The sequence below is a fragment of the Pleurodeles waltl genome, chromosome 9 (genome assembly GCF_031143425.1).
Source record: "Pleurodeles waltl isolate 20211129_DDA chromosome 9, aPleWal1.hap1.20221129, whole genome shotgun sequence".
Lineage (NCBI taxonomy): Eukaryota > Metazoa > Chordata > Amphibia > Caudata > Salamandridae > Pleurodeles > Pleurodeles waltl.
This window is the reverse complement of record NC_090448.1, coordinates 230959558-230983676: the sequence shown is the minus strand read 5'-3', so window position 1 is coordinate 230983676 and position 24119 is coordinate 230959558. Positions and strand designations below refer to the sequence as shown.

The following is a 24119-nucleotide window of genomic DNA, read 5'->3' as shown; positions in this document are numbered from 1 at the left end:
GATTTGCGTTATCTAAACCAATGTATCTGGATAGATCAGCACCCTCTTCCTAACATTGGTGATATGCTGATAACGATCAAGGGAGCTTAGTTTTTCTCCACCCTTGATCTGTCATCAGCGTACCATCAGATCTCATAGCACCCGGAGTCGAGACCACTCTGAGGGTCATTCTGACCCTGGCGGGCGGCGGGAGCCGCCAAATGGCCGCTCCGCGGTCAGAAGACCGCGGATGCCATTCTGGCTTTCCCGCTGGGCCGGCGGACGACCGCCAAAAGAGCGCCCGCTGGCCCAGCGGGAAAGGCCCTGCAACAAGGAAGCTGGCTCCGAATGGAGCCGGCGGAGATGCAGGGGTGCGACGGGTGCAGTTGCACCCGTCGCGATTTTCACTGTCTGCTAAGCAGACAGGGAAAATCTTTATGGGGCCCTGTTAGGGGGCCCCTGCACTGCCCATGCCAGTGGCATGGGCAGTGCAGGGGCCCCAAGACACCCGTTCCCGCCATCCTGTTCCTGGCGGTAAAAACCGCCAGAAACAGGATGGCGGGAAGGGGGTCGGAGCAGCGCCGCCATGAAGATTCAGCCCATGCAAGGGAAATCCGGCGGGAAACCGCCGGATCCCCTTTTCTGACCGCGGCTTTACCGCCGCGGTCAGAATGGGCTGGGAAGCACCGCCAGCCTGTTGGCGGTGCTTCCGTGGTCCCCGGCCCTGGCGGTCTTGGACCGCCAGGGTCGGAATGACCCCCTAAGTCTTTTGTCACCACTGAAGGATCATGCCTTTTGGTCTGGCATCCGCGGCAGCGATATTTAGAGGGACATACACCAGCTGTTTAAGGAGGAAAAAATAGTGACTTACTTTCAAGATGATATCTTGATATTTGGAAAAGATATAGAAGAGCTCGATGGAGTGTTACGGAGAGTGTTAAAAAAATTACAAGAGTTTTGGTTAACCATCAAACGTGACAAATGTAAAATTGGTGTGAAGGGTGTAGAGTATTTGGGTCATTGGCTGAATACGCAAGGGGTGGCACCTAAATTAAAACTTGTAAAGGTAATAGAGGAAGTACCATCTCTGAAAAACAAAGACCAGTTGAAGCTGTCCCTAAGGCTTGCAGAGTACTACTCTAATTTTGTTCACATGCTTGCGGACAAATCCGAATGTATGAGAAAACATATGGAAAAAACTTCTAAATTTGAATGGAGTGAAGACTGTCAGAAGCAGTAAAAATGTATTGCGTTATCCCCAACCTTGAAACCATTTGATACTAAAGACAAATGTATAATTTGCACAGATGCCTGCAGTAATGGCTAGGGAACTGTTTGGATGCAACTCAGGCATGGTAAGGAAGTTATGATTACTTATACTTCAAGACCTTTGAGAGATGCAGAATTGTCTTATCTACAATTGAAAGCGAGGGTTTGGTGTGTTGGTGAAGTGTGTGTCATTTTCAAAAATTTGTGCGGGGAATGGATTTTGCGATTCGTACAGATCATTGACCATTGCTGGATGTGTTTACTCGGAAAGGCACACGTCAGGTTTCTTCAAAGATCACCAAGTGGGTGTTGAGATTGACAGAGTACACCTTCAGAATGGAATATGTGCTTGGGAAGAAAAATGTAGTTGCTGATTGCTTGTCGTGGCTACCTATGAAGAGTGAAGATGGAGTGATGACAGATGATGAGAGCAAGTGACTAGTGGTGAATGTTAGTCCCTTAACAGAAGGAAGACTATCTCATGAGGAGTGGGTCCAAGCAATCAAAGACGATGACACATTAAGAAGTGAAGGACTATTTGATGAAAGGTTGGCAAGCCAAAGGTAAGGTTTCTCAAGAGGCAGAGTTGTTCATGAGATAGTTCTCAGGGGTGAGTAATTGGTTGTACCGGATGTACTCAGAAGTCATATAGTGAAGTTGACACACAAATGCTGGCATGAGTGCAACCAAGCGCAGGGTGAGGTTGATGTGTTGGTGGCCCGGTTTGGATAAAGATGTGGAGAGAGCGATAAGGGAATGTATACCAAGCGCTTGGAGTGATAAGTCGCAAATGACAGTGATGTGCCCAGCAATTGAAGTGAACAAAAGGGATGTGCCTTGGAAGAAACTAGGGCTGGACATTTCTGTTCCCTACAGGGTGATGGGTTTGTGCCCTAAGTATGTCCTGCTAGCCATAGATTACTATTCAAGATGGCCAGAAGTTAACTTTGCTGATCATGTGACCATTCCAGATGTGATAAACGTTTTAGGAGAATTGTGGCATAGAGAGGGAATACTGGAGCAAATGGTAACTGATAATGGGGTGCAGTTCATATCACAAGAGATGAATTAAGTATGTATAATATTTCTTTATTTCGGCTAAAAGCCATAAAAGCATTCAAGAGAATAAATACATGTGAACATTAGTCTTAAAAATAAGACTTAGTTTAAAAAGTAGTCTAAAATATCACACAATTGGTAAGCAATCCAAAGCCCTAAGACATTTACAAATTAATAAATACATATATACATTAAGGGGGTCATTACAACCCTGGCGGACGGTGTTAAAGCGACGGTAAGACCGCCAACAGGCCGGCGGTCTTTCTTACCTTGTGGAATTATGAACCGCCATGGTCATCCGCTGGTTCTCCGTTCCGCCCGCCGGGCTGGAGACCTGGGTCTCCAGCCCAGTGGCCGTCACTATACCGCCGGCGGTATTTGGACCCGGCTTACCGCCGTGGATTTCCAGCGGTTTGAACCGCCATGAAATCCATGGCTGTAAGCACTATCAGTGCCAGGGAATTCCTTCCCTGGCACTGATAGGGGTCTCCCCCACCCCCACCCCGACTCCCGCCCCTACACCCCCCACCACCCCTGCCACCCCCCAAAGGTGGCAGGGCCCCCCTCTCCCTCCCCACCCGACCCCCGACATCACATAACTCACACACACCCGACACGCATGCAGGCACCACCAACGCACACACCCCGACATACGTGCCAACATCCACACACACAGTCAGACACGCACACCCACATTCAAACATACACGCACACATCCATACAGACATACCCACAGACATACACGCGCTCATTCCCAAACACGCATCACCCCCACAAGCATACACGCACTCACACACCCCTCTACATACTCAGACGCACACCCCCATGCACGCACACAACACACAACACCCCCCCTCCCCTAACGGACGATCGACTTACCTGGTCCGTCGATCCTCCGGAACGGGACGGGAGCCATGGGGGCAGCTCCGCCGACACCACACCGCCAACAGAACACCGCCACGGCGAATCACAGGACGTGATTCACAGGGTGGTGTTCTGTTGGCATGGAGGTGGAGCAACCTCCACTTCCCCGCCTCCCGCCAGTATGGCTGTTGGCGGCTCTCCGTCCGTAAAGGGACGGAGAGCTGCCAACGGTCATAATAGGCCAAGCGGCAAACCGCCTGCACTGGCAGTCTTCCGCACGGCGGTCCCTCAGCGGTCTTTAAAAAAGACCGCTGAGGTCAAAATGACCCCCTAAATCTTAAAAGAATGAAACTAATTAAGATCAATCTGTAGTGTTGCACAGTTAATGACCTGTCAGTCTATAGCATCTTAACAAATCAATAGTCAGCCACACCTCTTTACAGGATTACAAGTCAATCAGATGAGGGCTCTCTAGATCTTACTGCCCAAGCACATTGAAGATACCTCGCTACTGCGAAAACTACCTTATCACTTGTATCGCTTATCAATATGCGGAGATATTCTCTATTATTCCTTATTCCAAGCAGTCTACATGGGGGTATAATCCGCTTCCTCCTAGGGATCCAATATCTAGGGCAGAAAAAAACAAAGTGGGCCAAGGTCTCAAGTTGCGTTGGGCAAAAGTGGCAAAAACCCAGAGTGGAATCGGCCTTGATCCAGTCCAAGATAAAGGGCTTCAGTGGCAGGATTCCCAATCTGAATTTAAAAAAAATACTTTTAATGTAAGCTGGTTGTACATTGTCCATGTAAGTTCCAAACTTTGGTGAACATTTATGATTTAAAAATTGGACTCTCCTGCTACCTTGTCCCTGACTAGACCATATCTGCATCAGGACCATCCCCCAGTAGCAACGCTTTATGCATGGTGTCACCTCCTTTGTTAACTCGCGAGGAGCTTTCCACACCTCCTTTCTAATATGATGGCACATGTCTCTAATATATTTGAACCAAGGAATTGACACCATGCCATCAAGAGCTAATAGCTCTGCTACAGCTGCTTGGTAGGGAGCCAAGTGATCGGAAGACCAAAGGCGCACCCAATATATGAGCGGTCTCAAGGTAATTTCATTTTGGATCTGATTAAACGATAGGTCAAATCTAAGAGGAATAAGCGGTGTGCTCGTCGGTAAGTGCAACAAAAAGCATATAAACCTGTTTTCAACTTGGGTCAAATTCTTAGAGTTACAATGGCCCCAGAGCTCGGCGCCATAAGTTGCAGCCGTCACTGCTGCAGCCTTGTATACTGTGATAGCTGGTGTAATTTGCCCTCCCATGGAGTTTTTGATTTTCCTTGTGATTACCGTTGACCGCTGTTGAAGGACAGTGACACTCTTCTCGATTTGTGCCGATCCTTGGAGAACATCTATTAGTCTAACCCCCAGGTAGTCAAATTGGCTAACCTGTTCTATAGGTTGGCCACCAATAGTCATTTTCCCCCTGAAGGTCTTGTGTGGATTTAAAACCATAAACTTAGTTTTGTCTGTGTTAATTTCAAGGCCCCTCTTCTCACAAAACGTAGCAAAAGCATCTAATTTGTTTTGGAGACCCAGTGGAGTTCTTGACATCAGTAGAGTGTAATCTGCAAACATAAGGATCAGAACTGGTGCTCCTGCTAGCTTGGGGGCATCATGGTTACACCGCATCAGCTGATCTACTGCCCCATTGATATAGAGGCTAAACAAGGTGGGGGCCAAAACGCACCCCTCTCTAACCCCTCTCTCAATGTGGATGGCATCTGTCAAATCACCACCTTCGGTCCATCAGACCCGAGCATAAGTTTCCTCATGAAGATGCTTTATCAGCCTCAGTAGTTCGCTGTCAAGGTCGTAAAGTTCCAAAACATTCCATAGCAAGTCACATGGGACCAAGTCGAACGCAGTCTTTAGATCAATAAAGGCAACATACAAGTGGTCTATCTTTAGCCTCAAGTATTTCCAACAAAGGAGTTTAAATCTAAAGACCTGGTCAATTGTACTGACCCCTTTCCTAAATCCGGCCTGGAAATCTGAGAGGATCCGGTGGTCATTGATCCAGGAATGCCGTCTGGCCAGGACCTGCTTGCAGAATACCTTCTGGCTAACATTGATTAAGCTTATAGGCCTGTAGTTAGCTGGTAGCTCTCTTGTCCCCTTTTTATAAATGGGGACTATTGTTGCTCCTCGCCACGTAGGGGGGAGGTCACCTCCCCTCAAGATAGCATTACTAAGAGTATTTAAATACAGTGACCAAGTTCCAGAAAGTGATAGATACAGATCGCCTGGAATGCAGTCTGGACCTGGAGCCTTCCCTCTACGCAGTGATTGGCGAGCCAAAGAGGTTTCTTTCAGGGAGAAGTGGACTAAACCAAAGCTTTGCAGACTTGCATTTCTAGGGAGTGAGTTAGGGGGGCACAGGTCTCTACGGTTGTTAGTTGAGATTCATTGTTACAACAGTTGGAGACTACCCTGTAGAGGTTCTCAAATGTACCACCCAACTTGCTGGCTGGATTGCTGGATCACTCTTGTCTTTCTGAGGGTCTTTCTTCTCTGCCACAATTTTCCAAAACAATTTTATATCGCCCTCTTGGAGAGCGTGAACCAGGGAATTCCATTTGTTGTTTTCTCAATCGTTTTTAGAATTTTTTAAGGTTATTTTGTATAAATTCCTTGCCGCTCTTATCTCAGGGTGATTCCCTATTTGCAATGCTCTCAGCAGCTGCAGTTTGGCCTGGCGGCAAGAACTAGAGAACCATCTCAACGGTCCACCTGTGGCTTTACCTCTTTCTCTCACTACCAGAAAGAGTGGCCTCAACCAATTCATCAAGGAGCAGTGCAAGTGAATGAAGTCCAATAATGAAAAATCAATATACTTCAGGGGAAATAAAACCGTTTTAACTGTATCGTAAATTGCAACCTGTATCTTCTTATCGTTTGCCTCCGCTGCCCACCTAACATCTTTGTTATTGTTAGTCACCATTACATTGTTGCCCATCACCCATTGGGACAGGTTGCTGCTTCTAAATGTAGAGGGTATAAAAACTGCACAGAGGGCTTGGTGGTCACTATCAGCCCTAGGGATAACTACCATATCGCTGAGGGAATGCAAAAGGGTATCTTCAACAAAAATGTAATCAAGGAGGCTCGCATAAGTTCCTGTTTTGTATGTAGGTTTAGCCGGGATATCCGACTTGGTATTCCCATTTACTTGCCTTAACACCACATTGTTTATTAAGTTCTCTAATAGAGCTATCACTCCCCCAGTTTGCTTTATCATTTCCTGAACTGGGCCTAATCTGTCCCAAGGGTCTACATACTGAGTTCCTGTTCAAGAAGAGTCATCCTTGGCACTTAATTGCATGTTGCAATCCCCTGCTACAATTAGGCCTGTCCCCCCAGGCAGCTGGATCAGGAAATCCGTATAAAGGGTCAGCATAGCAATCTGTGTGTTTCATGACTCAGATCCAATATAGATATTTACAATCACTACCCGAGTGTAGCCCTTAGGATTCCTAATTCCCAGCTCCACTGCCAATATATCGCTAGTGGGGCAGGGTAACTCTTTTGCCTTCGGGAACAAGTCTTGTTTCAGCCAGATTATTAATCCCCCGAGGCTCTCCCAGATGAAGTAAGTCTTCAAAATCTTTGGTGTTGAGCACATCATATCTTCAGTTTATTATCCCCAGAGTAATGGACTTGTGGAAAGTTGGACTATGACTTTAAAGGAGGACTTACAACTGGAGTTGAGTCAAGGACCAGTGGAAGAGTGTCGTGAGAAAATTGGTATGGGCATATTGTACCACGCCCAACAGTACTACAGGAAAAGTGCAGTTTGAAGTTATGCAAGGAAGGAAGGTGAGAGGTTTGAGGTCCACAGTAGTGAAGGGAAAAATGGGTAGAAAATGTGGAAGGATAAAAGAATAGGCTGAAAGTCGGGTAGTGGGTGCTTGTGAGGAAAGAGCATAGGGAAGACTAAGGTTTGGCAAAAAATGTTGATCCATTGCATATTAAGAGAGTGGATCCTTATACTGTGTTGTTAAGTGATGACAATGAGTGGAATTGCAAAAAAGTGGTGAAAATTGCAGACTGTCTATTGAGAGAAGAAATGGAAGATGGAAAGAGTGAGGATAAAAAACAGTGTGTGCAAGATAAGTGAATGCAGACAAAGAGAGGAAATACCTAGTGGGTGTGTTCCGTCTCATCAGAGGACAGAAAAAGCATAAGGAGGCAGGCATTTTAGATTCAGGCAAAAGCCTGTTTGGCATGGGGATTATGTGATGGGGTGATGCATTCTGTATTTTCTTACATTATTCTAGGAATGTGTTAAACCGTGTTTTATTTTTAGTGAATAGAAGAGTAACAGTCATGAGACATGTTGATAACAGTTTTACTGGGGTGATGAGACAACAAAATAACGATGGATTAAACCCAGATCTGTGACTGGGAGTGAGTGTTTGAAAAGTTCTACCACGCCGTCCATCATTCTATTTTGTGATGTTGCTGTGTGCGTCCTAAGTGGCTAGGGTGTGCCCAGACGAGGGTCACTTGCTTGCTGAACCACTGGATTCAAGCTAGCCTGCCTGATGAGGGGTGATACCCCAAAACTGGTCAAGGATGCTTGTTACCGGTGCAGGCAGAACGAGGCTTGGCAGGTGAGGCTGGACTGTTCCCATGGGGAGCAGGGTCCAGACTGATTTGCACACGGCTGTGTCCAAACTGGGGTGACATGGTGAGCAAAAGAACAGTGGATTAAATTCAGATGTGTGGCTGGGGGTGAGTGTTTAAAAAGTTTCATCATTTTATTTTGTGATGTTGCTGTATGCGCCCTCACAAGTGGCTAGAGTATGCCCAGACCAACATCGCTCCCTCACCATTAGGGCAGAGCAGCATCACCTCCCTACTGCTAGTGCAGCAAAAGTGAAAAATAAAATTGTGATAAAATGAATTACCATTTTATTTTTAACTGCTCCCTGCCAGAGCAGTGTTTGGGGGTAGGGCATTGCTGCTGACTGTCAGCAGGGGAGTGGTGCTTACTCCACCAGTTTGCACTGCACATGTCAGTTTGGCCAGCTGTCTTGCGACGGACAGCCTGACATGTGCAGTGTAAACCTCTTCGCCTAGCTGACTTAGGCAGCTGGCTGGAGAGCAGACACAGGCCACTGTGCCAGATGGAGCGTCGGGGCAGCCTGCTCCAACCAATCCTGGCGCTGCTCTCATGCTGGTCATCTGCAGCATGAGCAACATCAGGATTTGGAGAGAGTTGACTGAAAGTATGTTTTCATTTTTATTTTTTATTTTACAGCCCACTGACAGGCTGTTAGAAATTGGGTCTAGGGACCACAATCCTAGTCAGGGTGAGTCACAACAAAATCCAAATTATCCTGTGCTCGCCCTCTGGAAGCTTGGCACAGAGCAGACAGGTTTAACTTAGAAGGCAATGTGTAAAGTATTTGTGCAATAACTCATACAGTGACACAGTGAAAACACCACAAAAAGTACTCCACACCAGTTTAGGAAAATAGATAGTATTTGTCTGAATAAAACAAGACCAAAATGACAAAAATCGAATATGCAGAAGTCAAGATATCACTTTTTAAAGGCTTAAATGAGTCTCAATCCTTAAGAATCAGTGGTTGTATCCTTTTAACACACAGTACCTGGGGTGCATCAAAAATAACAACGCACGGGTGCCGCAGAGGAGGAGATTCGTTGAAAAATAAGGTGCTACATTAGATTTTCCGGTGCGGCACAGACAAGGTGCCATTTCTTTCCATGCTGCAAGGTGATGCTTGATTTCCAGGCACGCACCCTTGATTCCTCACTCTGATGCAGGGATATTTTGACACCCAGTGACGATGCATTGAAAATCCTTGATGTGCTGGTAAGAAGGAGCAGGCACAGTGTCAATCCGGTAGGCAATGCAGATATTTTTCAGTCGTGAGGCATGCTCTGTGTCGATTTCTGCTGGCGTTTCATCAATTGTTTTCCGACGCACAGGGATTTTCTTCTGTTTGTTGAAGTCTTTGTGTCCCTGAGACTTCAGAACAGGAGGCAAGCTCTAGCCAAGCCCTTGGAGAGCATGTGTGGGGAAGGCAGAGTCCTTCCAGCAGAGTCTGGGGTGAGTAGGCAGCAGGGCAACAAGCGGGGCAGAAGTCCTTTCAGCAAAGCAGTCCAGATGAGTCATTTGGGCAGCCAGGCAGTCCCTCTGACAGAGTCCAGTTGTAGACGCAGAAGTGTCTAATTTTGGAGGATCATAGACCCAGTATATATACCCAAAAATGTCTTTTAAGTGGGGGAACTTCAAGGAGTGGTTTTGAAGTGCACAAGGATCCCTTTCAACCTAGCCCTGTCTGCCAGGATCCTTCTGGGGGGTTATCAGTTATTTGTTTGGGGTCAGGCCTCTGACCTTTGAAGTGTAAGTGGGAGCCCCGCCACCCTTCCTGCCCAGGGAGACCCATTCAGTATGCAGATGAATGCAGATGTGGCTGAGTGTCCTGTGTTTATGGCTGTCTGGGGGGGAAGTCACAAGGGGAGTAGTCAACCAGCACAGCACAGACGTGGATTTGAGACAGGCTAGAAGGCAGCAAATGCACAGAATGCTCACTTTCCAAAAGAGTAATTTCTAAAAGAGTAATATAAAATCCAACTTCACCACTAAACAGGATTTTCTCTTACCACTCTGGCCATACTATACATGGCAGGGCCACTTCCTTCAGATTGTATATGAGGGCAGTTGTAATGCTTGCCTGTGAGAAGAGCAGACCTCACAGTAGTGAAAATGAATTTGTCAGTTTTTCACTACTAGGAAATGTAAAACACACAAGTACATGTCCTGCCTTTTACTTACATAGTCACCTTATTGTGACTTATATGTAGAAAAAGGGGAGTTTAATGCTTGGCAAGTAGTTTTAAATGCCAAGTCGAAGTGGCGGTGAAACTGCTCACACAGCCCTCGCAATGGCAGGCCCAAGACATGGTTAAGGGGATATTTATATGGGTTGCATAATCTGTGCTGCAGGCCCACTAGTAACATTAATTACAGGCCCTGGGCACATCTAGGGACTTATAGGAGTCCTAAAACCAGCAAAAACAGGGTCAGAAAGATGGAGGGAGGCAGGCAGAAAGTTGGGGGACTCACAGGCACTGTGAGAATCTTGCATTGCCTTCAGCCTTAATTCAGGTGCTCTCAGTCACGGCCCATTAAAATAACACGCCATGATTAAGAGCTTTGGAATGTGAGTCAAATGGCATTGTCATTTATTACAGACCCTGCCACTGGTTTTAGCACTCAGCTCGACGACCCTCCACTTTTGAGGGTCACCACCTGCCACTGGCCCAGACCTGGGTCCTGCGCCACAGGATTCAAACTAGCCTGAGTGCTAAGGGGTGATACCCTAAAACCGGTCCCAGGATACTTGTTTCTGGTCTAGGGAGTGCCTGGCATGGCAGTTTGGGCTGGACTGTTCCCATGGGCAGCAGGGTCAAGACTATTTGCATATGACTGGGTCCAAACTGGAGTGACATTGCGAGCTAAATAACAACGGATTAAACCAGATATGTGACTGGGGGTGAGTGTTTGAAAAGTTTCAACACACCGTCTATAATTTTATTTTGTTATGTTGCTTTGTGCGCCCTAAATTGCTAGGGTGTGCCCACACGTGGGTCCCTTGCTCCCTGTGCCATTGGATTCAAGCCAGCCAGGCTGATGAGGGGTGATACCCCGAAACCGGTCCCTGGATGCTTTTTTCCATTCCAGGGAGGACCTGGCTTTGGAGTTCGGGCTCAACAGTTCCCATGAGGAGCAAGGTCAAGGCTGATTGCATATGGCTGGGTCTAAATTGGTATGATGTGTCGAACAAAATAATAATGGATTAAACCCAGATCTGTGACTAGGGGTGAGTGTTTGAAAAGTTTCACTACTCCGTCCAACAGTTTTATACTCATATTTATTTCTTTTTTTTATGGGTTTGTTACCTTTGTGTTTTGAGTTGAGTTTTGTTGGTTATTATAAGGAAAGAGATGTGTTGTATTTAGACTCGTGTGAGTCTAGTGCACAAGACACAAGCTGTAGTATTCCTCCTGGCGTGGCATGTCATGAAGGTTCTATGTGGGAACGATGAGGTGGGAGTGAGACAGCACTTGAGGTGGTGGCTGGCAGCTTCCTCCTGATGCCCATGGGTACTTGTATTTTCCAATAAATAATTGTTCTCACCTTATCCTGTGAGTCACATCTTTTGACGTACCCAAGATTTGACTCCTTTGCTATTCTTTGAATGGAAGTCTGAATGATTGAGGCTGAATGGGAGCGCAGCAGTAGGATGGTAGATTGGATTTTTGGATTAAATTAATCAAATTAAAGCTCGAGTCTAAGGCTGAGTTTAGCAATAATGCTTGACATACCCACAACTGTCTGAAAGGTGTGCATTACTGCCAGCCTTTCCATAGCCTTGCTCCTGATTAGTGTACGCAAGGTAAATACACAAACAGAGATTTGGGTGTGGAACCTTCTGTAGGCCTCATGGAAGATGTGATAATAGCATAAAGATGAATCAAAGGCAGTATATGTTTCCACTTCCAAAATAATGAATTAGGTTTACAATTTTTCCATCTAGTGTGTGCCATTTGGTGTTCCAGAAAGAGCTATTCTTTGTTTAACCCATTTGTTGGTATTTGAAAGAAACATTAAACAGTATTTAAGAACAGTCCACTGCCGATTTTACCTAAATATAACAGATTATTATGCACCGACGCAGAACAAGTTCTGATATATTGTGTGCTCTGATAATTTACAATGTCTAAATGTGTTCTTTGATCTGGTGTTTTTTCAGGTCTTACTAGGTCACTAAAAGCAATGGGACCCCCTGCATATAAGAGAGCCCGCTTGATGGAAGGGCTATGCCTACCAGCAGAACAAAACCTCCTTCAGACCCACAATAAAGATAGCGACCAGGCGCTGTTTGTAGACACCAGTTTCCCTGTTGATTCTGTGCTTACAGAAGAAGGCACTATTGTATGGAAAAGACCAAAGGTATCTATATTATGTTTATAAGTGCCTTTTTAAATTGCAAGGTTTTTTTTCTAAAAAGTGCATGTGTGGAAAAATGTATCAAAAATCTGCAGAAATGGTGCTCAGACATGTACAGGGGAAAGTGATGGGGGAGCAGAAGTTGAGAGTGGCAAATTTAGGCTGTTTAGAGAAGGCACATTTTTGATAGAGAGGATTTTCATCTGTTTTGTTTCATCTCTATATTGAGCACAAAGGTTCTCATGAACCAGCTAAATATCTTTGTGAGTCTGTCCTATCCATACTTGTGTCTCGCTGGATGTTGGCAAAAAGACACCCCATTTTTAGCCACATCTGGCTCCTACCAGTCATCGGGAGCCAGTGGTCAACCCACTCAAGACTTGACATCCACCTTCTTATGAAAGAAGTGAAGAAACGCTGGATAAAGGGACAGACAGCAGTGTAGTTCTCCATGCAAGTGTTTTTATCTTACTATCTCTGTGCTGAACTGTGCATCTGGGGCAGAGAATGGAATTGCAGGGCACAGGTGAAAGAAAGCTCTTCCATGTTTCGGTGAGCTGGCTCTAGAGATCTTAGTTCAACATCTTAAAAGAAAGTACTATTTGAATCTTGTAAAGTAATCTTCATTATGCCTACTCTTGTTCTCCTTGTTTTGTTCATAACATAACATGAGGCTTGTTGCCTACTCCACAGATGCAAAACAACTCCTTATGAGACAAGAGATCAAGGATATGTCCTCACTTAATTCAAAGGGATTACAATGGGCTACCCCTAAAAGTAAAGGTACATGCCACAATAGGGGAATCACCTTCTGGGAAGGTATGAGACTTAGCCAACTCTTAAGGAGCCTAATCACGAAGGAATCCAGAACATGCAACTACTCTTCATTCCCAGTGGCCTAAAAATCTTTGATAGCAGAATTTAAGGCTAGCTCCAACCAAGCCCATGTAAAAACCAAAACATTTGTCAAAGCTCAGGGTCTAAGCAAAGGGAAATTCTTTTTCTATTTAATGATATCAGCGAGGCTCAGGCACTTCTTCGGGGGTTGGCCTCTAAGGCTGATTGACAGATGGCTGCACTAGTGTACACACATTTTTAAGATGCCTTAGGGTGCTTCAAAGCATCCAAAAAATTCTGCTTTGCGCATAGTAAGGTTTTTTCTAGGCCATTATTCAGGTATCGCAAATGGCACACAAATAAGGCAAATGGGGTAAAGTGCTGATTGTATCACTTTTTTGGAGGGGGGGGGGCAGGGTTGAGAACTTCCCAAGCCTAGGTCCTGGTGGTTTTCTGAGCGCAGTATGGTGCAATAGAATGGCACCTAAGGGATCTATGGGGGAAAGGATGGAAATGTGGGAAATTCCTCCTTTGAGCTGGCACAGGCTTGGGTAAGGGGCAGGTGGGTATTCAAGGTGGAAAATGGGAGAGTACTACAGGAATGTACAAAAGGCGGAAATATTCAGTGGAGTTGGATAATGGTATAATTCGAATTGACCTATGCATTACAGAAGGGAGAAACTGTTCGGCCCAGGTATGGCTCAGTCAGGGGATACCTCAGCTTTTCTAGACCAACATGGTAGACAAACTATTTATTTGTATATTGAATGATCGTGTAACTGCGGTATATGTATCACAGGGTATTGATTACAAAGCAGCTACCTCAGCCACTTTAGGCACTTTATCATATTAGGACAAACAAGGAATGCACTAAGCTACTGTGTCACTCAGCCACTCACTCGCTCATTTAGAAATAAGTTGTTAGGTATAGTCCAAATACAGTTTAAAATTAGGCCATACACACCATAAGCTCTAGATTATTAAAACATGAAACGGAGACTCATAAGGACCATATAAGAATAGTTACATTAAATGCAAACACCTTAACAATAAGGACCATATAAGAATAGTTACATTAAATGCCAACAACCTTAACAATACACGTAAGGCTTAAGCTCTGGATGTTTGGCTCGGGGGCACCATCCGGATATCGTGCTCCTTCAAGAGATGCATTTCATGGATAAGTAATGATTTATATAAAATGTTTAAGCACTGGGCAGGGTACTGTTGTATGTCAAACGTGAGTGTCGCATGCAGAGGGGCGGCTCTTTATGTTAGTAGGTATTTCCCTTTGCAGTTTACATTCTCCCAGGTTGACACAGAAGACAGGTGGCTGCTAGTAAGTGGACTGTTCAACAAAACCAGGCTTACTATAGCCACCATATATGCACGAATCTTAGATGATCCAATGCCCCTGACAGAACTGTATCAGACATTACTCAATCTGCAGGGCTTTTAGATTTTTGGGGGTGACTTCAACTTCCTCCAAAACCCTAACCAGAATTCATCGTCAGGCATATATGCAAGCAGAATAAGCCATGCATGGCTAGCTGCTTAGTTCAATCAATCAATCAGGAATTTGTAAAGCGCACTCACCTGTGAGGGTCTCAAGGCGCTGTAGTTCAGTACACCAGAGCACTTAATCTCTCATATTTGTTGCAAGATAATCATTTTGATGCCTGGGATTTTTCATGCAGTTCGGCTAAATATAATTCTACGTCTAGATTGGATTATTTCCTTGGCTCACGCGTCCTACAATTAAAAATTTATGGGCATATCCAGAACGGGCTCTCTGATCATGCTTTGGTGAAAATGGAAGTGTCTGGTATCAAAGTTGAAAGGGCACGTAGTACGTGGTCTTTAAGCAGAGTTAACCTGGAAAAGGAAGAATGGTGCAAAGACATGGACACTAAAACCCCACATTACTTTAAGGGCAGTGTAAACTCGGCTCGGGTTAAAGATATCTGGGAGGCCTTTAATCAACTATTCTTGGCTACGTTACGTCTAAAGAAATCATACAGCATAGAAGCTCAGAGGGCAGAGTTAGAGACATCTCTGAATCTCGCGAGCATTAATGTCTTGCACAATAGAAGTTCTGCTAATAAGGAGGCTCTTCGACAGGCAGGAAGCCCCATGCAAGACTAATACTACACACGTATATGTTGCCTCTCTGCATACCTTCAACAGGTGTATGAAGAAACTGAATACGCAGGTAGGTTTCTTGCACAGCAGGCACAAGAGCGCTTGTCGCAAAAAAGAATTACACCTCTTGTTGACTCTGTCACTCATTTGCTAATGGTAAAGCATCAGGGAAAGATGGCTTGCCAGCTGATTTTATAAGAAATTTGCCCCAATGTCAAATCCCAATCTATTAAAACAGACTAACCATATCCTGGAGTATGGGGAAGTGCCGATGTCTTTTCGTACGGCAATAGTAGTTAGCTTTCCAAAGAAGGGCAAGGACAGGAACGCTTTAACTCTTATAGATGTATCAGCCTGTTAAATGTTGACTACATAATGTTCACTAAACTCTTAGCAAATCGTATGCATAGGATTATGGGTGCTATCGTTCATGCCGACCAGTGTGGCTTTGTGCCAGATAGGCAATTATTCACCAACACACATTTCTTAATTGAACCTCTACATTATTTTACACAAAATAAAATACCAGCCCAGGTCATGTTTTTAGATGCCGAGAAGGCTTTCGATCTGGTCTGCTGGGAAAGCCTTTTTATTGTTCTCAGGAAGTTCGGTTTTCCCTCAAGCTTCATACAGATAGTAGTGCATCTCTGTAGGTGTGCGACGGCACAAATAATGAACTCTGTCAGGGTAGGCACATGCAAGGTGGGCAGGGGTACGCAGCAGGGTTGTCCCCTGTCGCCTTTATTCTTCGCCTTGTTTATTGAACTGTTAACAATAGCCATTCGCACCAACACGGAAGTGGCACCTCCAATAAGTGGAATGACTAGTACTAAATTGTATGCAGATGATACAGCCTTGTTTTTAAAACCCGAGATAGGAATTAAAAAAAGGTCTTTGGGCTTTTTCAAGAATAGCAAGAGCTTGAAGGTTATAAAATAACCAGGTCTAAATTGAAGTTTCTACTGTGCAATTGCACATACTACTCACCGAGTTTCATCCACTAATGAACACAAAACTCAGGTGCTACCTTGGGGTGTTTGTCTCTGAAAATATCAATGATCTATACCCCCTTAATTATTAAAATGAAGACATTGTTTTCTGCCTTTTTCAGGCCTAGGCTGCGCAGCGTTGATTCGCATGTCTGTCCTTCCCCCTATGTAATTTCCTGTTTGCTGCTCTTCCTTGAGCTCTGCAGATCAAATTTTTTAAGGAGCTGGAGGGAATATTTTCAATATTCTCATGGGCCAATAAAGTTCCTAGACTGACTCTGAGTACATTACACCGACCCATAAGAGAAGGCGGTCTCTGTCTCCCAGATCTAAGAGAATATTATTTTGTGAACTTTGCACACTTTACATACAGATTTCGTAACTCCTCATATGTAAATCCAAGCGACAATGTTTTTCTTGATTTATCTCCTCTGATCTTTGGTCAGTGTCTTTTGCCCTCCCCAGCTCCTCCTCCTGCTGCTGCCACTGCTGCTGCTCCTCTGCCTCCAGGATCGAACTGAGAGCCTGCTGACTCTCAGTTTGAGGCCCTCCCCACCCGCAGGCTGTTGCCTGTGCCTCATCCCTGGTGACCCAGTGGCCATCTACAAGTAAGTTTCTCCGCCCTCTCACTCTTTCTCTCCTTTTTTACTCCATTTTTATTTTACTCCTTTTCTCCTTTTTACTCCTTTACTCCTTTTCTCCTGCCCTTCTCCTCGCTCGGCCGCACCACTGCTGCCCCTGCCCCTCTCCCCCGCAAATCGCCTTTCCCACCCTCCCACCTCCCAGCTGGCTGATTCCCCTGCCTTTCTCCCCTTCTTAATTGCAGCTGCAGCACTGTGAGAGGTTGACTCCTCTGACCTTTGGTCAGCATCTGTTGCCTTCCCCAGCTCCTCCTGTTGCTGCTCCTCTGCCTCCAGGATCGAACTGAGTGCCTGCTGTCTCTCAGTTCTAGGCCCTCCTCCACCCGCATGCTCCTGCCTGCGCCTCATCCCTGGTGGCCTAGTGGCCATCTACAAGTATCTCTGCTCTCTCACTCTTTCTCTCCTTTTTTACTCCTTTTCACTTTTTCTCCTGCCCTTCTCCACGATCGGGCCGCGCCCCTGGGGCAACTCTTCCCTACTCCCCACGAAGCCCCTTTCCTGCCCCCCACCTCCCATTTGACTGATTTCCCCCCCCCCCTTCTTAAGTGCGGTTGCAGCACTCAGCGGGTGCACGCTGGCACGCCAAAGGCGCACCAAAGGCAAGCCCATCTGCACCCATCCGCGCCTGAACCACGCCCACCTCCAGGAACCCTGGATCTCCGATGAGCCGTCCCCAGGCCACCTTCCATTATGATGCCCAGACCCTCCACCGCCTCAAAACCGAACGTCTTGGCGACTGCTGCACCGCATCCCCCAAGGACACCCACAGACCTTTCTCCTGCCTGAAACTGCAACTTCAGTTTCAACCACATCAATAAAAAGGAACACCCTGCACCCGGAAACATCAACACCCACCACAACCTCAGCAGCTGCCTCCTTTTGAATATATGCTCCCTCCATTAGCACGCTACCGAACTCTGGTATCTGATCGACTCCACCCAATCAGACATCGCTTTCCTTACCGAGACCTGGACCAACCCCACCTCTGGACCAGATATCTCCATTGCTATCCCGGATGGCTACAGCATTCTAAGGAAAGACCGGCTCTCCCGCCCGGGATGAGGACTTGCCATCGTACACAAGTCCTCACTTCGCATCATGGCCAACACAGAGGAAGACTGCACCACAATGGAACACCTCGACCTTCCAATCCACGCTGATCACAACTCTTCCATCCGCGCACTCTGGTCTACAGACTGCCCGGTCCCTGCCCAGTATTCATCAATGCCATTGTAGACATTGCCACTGCCCAGGCCTTGCCGTCCTCCAACTACCTTCTCCTCGGTGACCTGAATTTCCACCTCGAGGACCGCAACGACCAAAACACCACCTCCCTACTCAACAACCTCGCCACCTTCGGCCTCAGACAACTGATAAATGCTCCCACGCACGCAGCAGAACACATTTTGGACCCCATCTTTACCTCAAGCAACCGAATTACCATCAAGACAATCTCCACCCCAGACTGGACAGACCACCACTGCCTACACTTCACCATCTCCGCACCCAGCAGCCACATCTGTGCCCCAAGTGCCCCCCACAGGAAACAGAATGAAATCACTGAGCAACTCACCACAACACTCGCCGAATCACCCTGCCTTCCTCCGATGACGCCAACACGCAACTTCAACACCTGGATCACTGAATGCGCCGACACTTTAGCCCCCCTCTGTTCAACATTGGCCAAACGCATCCCAAAGAAAGCCAGCTGGTTCACCACTGACAGGAGCCTAGCGACGAATTGGAGAAACAGCTAAACTAGTGAAGACCTTGCCTCCTTCAGAGATGCCACCGCCATCCACCACCAACACATGAAGATCACAAAAAAACACACTCCGGGAACGCATCAACTCCTCCACACACAACACGAAGGACCTTTCATGGTTATCAACGAATTCATTAATCACCCCTCCGAAGCCCCCAGCATCACCCCATCACAAGACCTCTGCGACAGACACCTTCTTCTACCGCAAGATCAAGGACATCTACGACAGCTTTCTCCCGACAACCAGCCCAGCATCAGAACCTACAACCGACCCACCCCCCAGAACCCACTCAAACCATCCACAGCTGGTCCACTCTCACCACTGAGGAAACGGAAAGTATCATGAACAGCACTCACTCCGAAGCTCCCACAGACCCCTCCCACGCCACATCTACATAAGAGCCAACACATCCATCGCCGCTGAGCTTCGCAAGACAATGAACTGCTCCATCAATACAGCCACCTTCCCTGACGACTGGAAACACGCCGAGGTACGCCCCCTCCTGAAAAAACCCTGGGCCGATCTATCTGAGCTAAAGAATTTCTGGCCCATCTCACTGCTACCATACCCGGCCAAATTACTGGGAAAGGCCATCAACTCACAGCTGCGGCAATTCATCGAGGACAACCACTCACTGAACACCTCCCAGTCTGAGTTCCGCAGCAACCACAGCATGGAAACAGCTCTTCTTGCAGCCACCGATGACATCCGCACACACCTAGACCGCGGCCACACCGCAGCACTCATACTACTCGACCTCTCAGCATCTTTCTTTCGACATGGTCTCCCACAGCACCTTACGCACCAGACTCCACGACGCAGGAGCCCACGAAAAAGCCCTGCAATGGATCCACTCCTTCATCTCTGGAAGGACACAGAGAGTCAGGCACCCACCCTACACACCCAAACCTACAGAAGTCAGCTGCGGAGTTCCTCAGGGATCCTCCCTGAGCCCAGCACTCTTCAACATGTACATGGCCCCACTTGCAGCCATCGTCAGAGGCCACGGCATGAACATTGTGTCTTACACCGATGACACACAACTCATCATATCCCTCACTGAAGACCCAGACGTGGCCAAGAGGAACTTCCACACAGGAGTGGAAGCTGTCGCTACCTGGATGAGAGAGAGCTGCCTTGAGCTCAACTCAGATAATACCGAGCTCATCATCTTCCGAAACCCCACCTCAGCCTGGGATGACTCCTGGTGGCCCACATCTCTCAGCGCCCCAACTGACCACGCACGCAACCTAGGAATCATCCTTGACTCCTCCCTCTCAATGACCCGACAGGTAAACACGGTCACCTCCTCCTGCTGGAATACCCTCCGCCATCTTAGAAAGATTTTTAAATGGATCCCAGTAGACAGCCACAGGACAGTCACCCATGCCTTAGTCACAATCGAGCTGAACCACCGCAATTCACTCTACGCCGGCACCACAACAAAAAACCTCAGAAAGCTGCAACTACGCCGGCACCACAACAAAAAACTTCAGAAAGCTGCAACTCATCCAAAACACCGTCACCAGACTTGTCTCTAACCTCCCCTGCCAGGAACATATCTCCCAGCACCTGAGGACCCTCCACTGGTTCCCGGTGGAGAAACAAATCTTTAAGCTACTCATCCACACCTACAACGTCATTCACAACATCGGACCAGCCTACCTAAATCACAGAATCTCCGTCCACAACCCCGCCAGACCGCTCCGCTCCGCCCAGCAGGCACTGGCTACCATCCCACGCATACGGAAAACCATCACTGGAGGAAGGTCCTTCAGCTACCTCGCAGCGAAGAACTGGAACAACCTACCCATGCACCTAAGACAAAGCCCATCGCTCACCATCTTCAGGAAGAACCTCAAGACGCGGCTCTTCGAATGAGGCTCTGTCGGTCTGGCTCTTCCTCCCCAGCGCCTTGATACCCTCACGGGTGAGTAGTTGCACTCTACAAAATCTGATTGATTAATTGATTGATTATCCAAAAATATGCGATTTTTGATTTCCTCAGGCTTACGAAGACCCCTAAGATATAAGATCCTAGAGTGGCTGTTAAAACTTAAAGCACAATTACTCAAGAATTACCACATGGCCGTTACTAATGGTATCACATATCTAGCAGAACAATATATCAGAGATTGACCCTTCCTTGAGAAAAATATTGTCTCTAAATGGGAGAGCAACGTTTATAGTACAATTATGGATTTTATACAGTGTGAATCCTGGAAGGTCTGGAGTGAAGTTGAGGCTAATATTAGATATTTTAAAGCTGTGTTGGAATGGTCTTATATCCAAATTTGACACTTTTTAAACAAAATTGACCCAATTATGATAGCCTCAAGTTTTGACCTGGCTGAAGAATTGATGGAGTCTAGAACTCGTAGGTCCATCAGCTGTTTGGTTGCTCTTTTGAGACAGCAGAAGGGAAATATATCCTAAAGCTTGCGATAAATGGCGGGCTGAAGAAGATTTCCACCTCACAGCCCCTACCTGGAATAAGGTTAATGTGTTTATCACCTCTTTACAGAAGTGTGCACATTTTTGGCACATGCAATTGTATGCTAAATGGGTTCTGTCAAGAACGCCAGCTTTCCTGCATAAAATATATCCTCAAATTCCACAAAAATGGTTTTGTTGCTCATTGGAGGAGGCAGGCGGTTGGACTCATATCATGTGGGGGTACCCCAAAATAAGGCCATTGTGGGAAGGAATGGCAAGGTATTGCTCTTGTACGCTGTGATTGGAACAGATGCTAGATGTTCAGATAGCGGTACTCAGATTTTCTTCTGAAATTAATATTAGTTCCATGCAACCTAAGTGTCTTTTTATTATTGCTTTAAAAGCCAGATTGTTAATTCTTCAGAACTGGTGTACGGAAGCAGTTCTGTCGTTTTAACAATGGGGGGCTAAAGTGGGCAAAATTAAGGAGGTTGAAAGGGAATATGCTTTAAAATCTGGATCCTATGACAGATTTGTGAAGTTGTGAGAGGGTCTCAGATGATGAAATCAAATGTTACAGAAGATTGATGTCGTTTAGGAAAAAACAAAGTGCAATGGACTATGTGCAATGGCAATCCTTGGTGCTATGGTATGTTTCGTTCTACAGAGACTAGAGGATATCGTATCACTGATTGTAATGTACGTGAATTTTAGATGTATGATTTAAGATTTATGATAACTATTAAATTGCTATTACCTAAATATTTCAATGTATCATTTATTGAACTCTCTCAATAAAAAAAATAATGCGAAAAACCATGCCACAAGCCAACATAAGGCATCATTTGAGGTGCTAAGGCCAGCATTTTACTGAGATAGCACCTGTTGCACCATTTCTATGGCCATGAACCTTGACTGTGGGCTTGGTTCAGCATTCTTATCCTCCTCAGAGCAGGAGGTCACTACCCTTGTTTCTGCTATCAGCAGGCATTGCTGTGAATACTGCTGCATCAGTGATTGGCTGCACAGGCATTTGTACCCCATGATGTCCCAGGGTACAGTACTCTGCTCCTCCTCCGCTAACACCAACAATTGCAGAATTTTGATGCATCTAGAGACTTTCTGCGATGCCTGGTGTGTTCATGACCATGCTTTTGATCTACACATGGGAGGCTGGCAAAACCATCCATTCGCCCAGCCCTAAACACACTGCTTTCCCTATGACGCCTGAAGTTCGTCAATAGAGACAGGCAACAAAACAGAACATATATCATTCTCGGTGGTGGCATATTACAGGCCCTCTTGTTATAGGCTGTACTTGTTTCGTTTGCGCTTGCCTTCATAAAGGCAAATCAAAGAGTGCCTCTTGAATATAAAATAAACTCTGCAGACATTGGCGGAGGCATTGCAATTTGCCGTTTGTGTTCAGAAACCATTTTGGAACTGATTTGTTGGTCTTACAGCTACCTCTAATAATAATCTCTTTCCTATAGAACACCTCATGTTTCTGTCTTTATTTCATATTCAGCCTTACAGATCAGGTAAATACATTCCGCACTGTGGTCTTTGTGTGAGAAGGAACAGGCTACACACACTTCTTTATGACACGCAACCAGCTTGCTCTGTGAGCTTTCTCTTTGATTTCCAGTTTTTGTTAATAGCAGTGGTCGGGGCCCATGCTAGGGTGTATTCAGTTGGGCCTATAGGTGTCAGTGTGCGTGGTACGCAGAGGTTAGAGGTGCAGCGTGTAATACATGTGGGCTGTGCGGAACATCTTTAACTACTGAAAATTCTTTGGATTAACACTGTTCCTCAAGGAATACTCCAATGAAGATTTTTGACCAGACCTTGTAAGGCAGCATTGCATTGCTTCCTGAGTGGTGTACTTTCTAAGGGCTTTAAGGAAGTCTGGGTCCCACCCAGGGCCTTAAAAAGGGCATATTACTGGAAACTTGCTCTGTCCCCAGCCCTTCATCCTTGCCTGCCCTCATCCAGTCCCGCCCTTTCCACGTCCTTCTTTCTTACCCCAACATCACAAAAAAAGTATTGCCAAAGCCAATAAGTGTCACCTATGTGAGATCTAGTGCCTTAGTCAATGTTTTTAGAGTTAGACAAATCACATAGCATTGCAGGCTGGTGTGCAAAATGGCTGAAAATAAAGAAATGTTAACATTGCAACATGTGAAAAAATTATTGACAAAGCCAATACATTTTTCTAAGGTCGAAACCTGTTGGCTTTGCCAATACTTGTTTTCATTGCAGTTCTTGAGTCTTCCCCGGCTCCCATTGGAAACCGAGCTGAAATCTTTTTTCAAAAGCAAAGCATAACTCGGATCCTTGATTAGAGATTTAGAATAAAGAAAACCCTTAAATCACTCACTTACTGGCACCCCTCTGTTATCTATCTATAGTATATTGGCTGGCATATTGAGCAGCTTTTTTCCTACATTAAAACAGAAACCTAAAACTCTAATTTTCATGTTCTTGGTGCTTTCTCCTACTGTTTTACTATTATTGATGTTTAATTGCTTTTCATACATTATTTCATGTTTCTGTAGCGTCAATTGTACATTAAAATTCTGTCAGACCATGTGTTACCCACAAACATGTTAATGAAGTAAAGCCATTTTTAAAGGTAACTTTGTCTTTGATTCCTTCCTATTAAATATCAATTTCAAAATCCATGCAGGAGATTTGTGACAACCCGCAATTCATTGTTGATGGAGCAACAAGAATGGACATTTGCCAAGGAAGCCTGAGTAAGTGATCTTGATTGGATGACAGTGGTCTAAATCAAGGATGTTGTTTTTGGACGATGCCTGTAGCATGAAACTGTCAGGGAAAACCCCTACATATGACTGCCTAATTGAAACATCTGAATCTCTGTGTCCCCGGGAATTCTGAGAGAAAGTGCGTGTGGAATGATCTACAGTTAGCTAAAGGAAATTAACCAGGCTAGAATTTCCTATGGGGCGAGTAGGTAATTGAACACAAACTTTCCTTTGGGGATTCTGAATGAATGAGGCAGCAATAGGATGAAGAAAGTCTGAATGACTGAGCTGAGGAAGAATGGGTCG

The 24119-nt window shown here is 45.9% G+C and overlaps 1 protein-coding gene across 2 annotated transcripts in view; it reads left to right on the top strand.

The window, feature by feature from the left end:
- Positions 1–24119, top strand: part of LOC138259114 (calpain-1 catalytic subunit-like) — a 201272-nt gene that overhangs the window by 12440 nt on the left and 164713 nt on the right. For both annotated transcript variants that reach the window (XM_069206610.1, XM_069206609.1), the window contains 2 exons: positions 12035–12234; positions 23732–23801. In XM_069206610.1, coding sequence (XP_069062711.1) covers positions 12058–12234; positions 23732–23801 — 247 coding nt within the window. In that variant the 5' untranslated portion in view covers positions 12035–12057. The remainder of the gene's footprint in view (positions 1–12034; positions 12235–23731; positions 23802–24119) is intronic.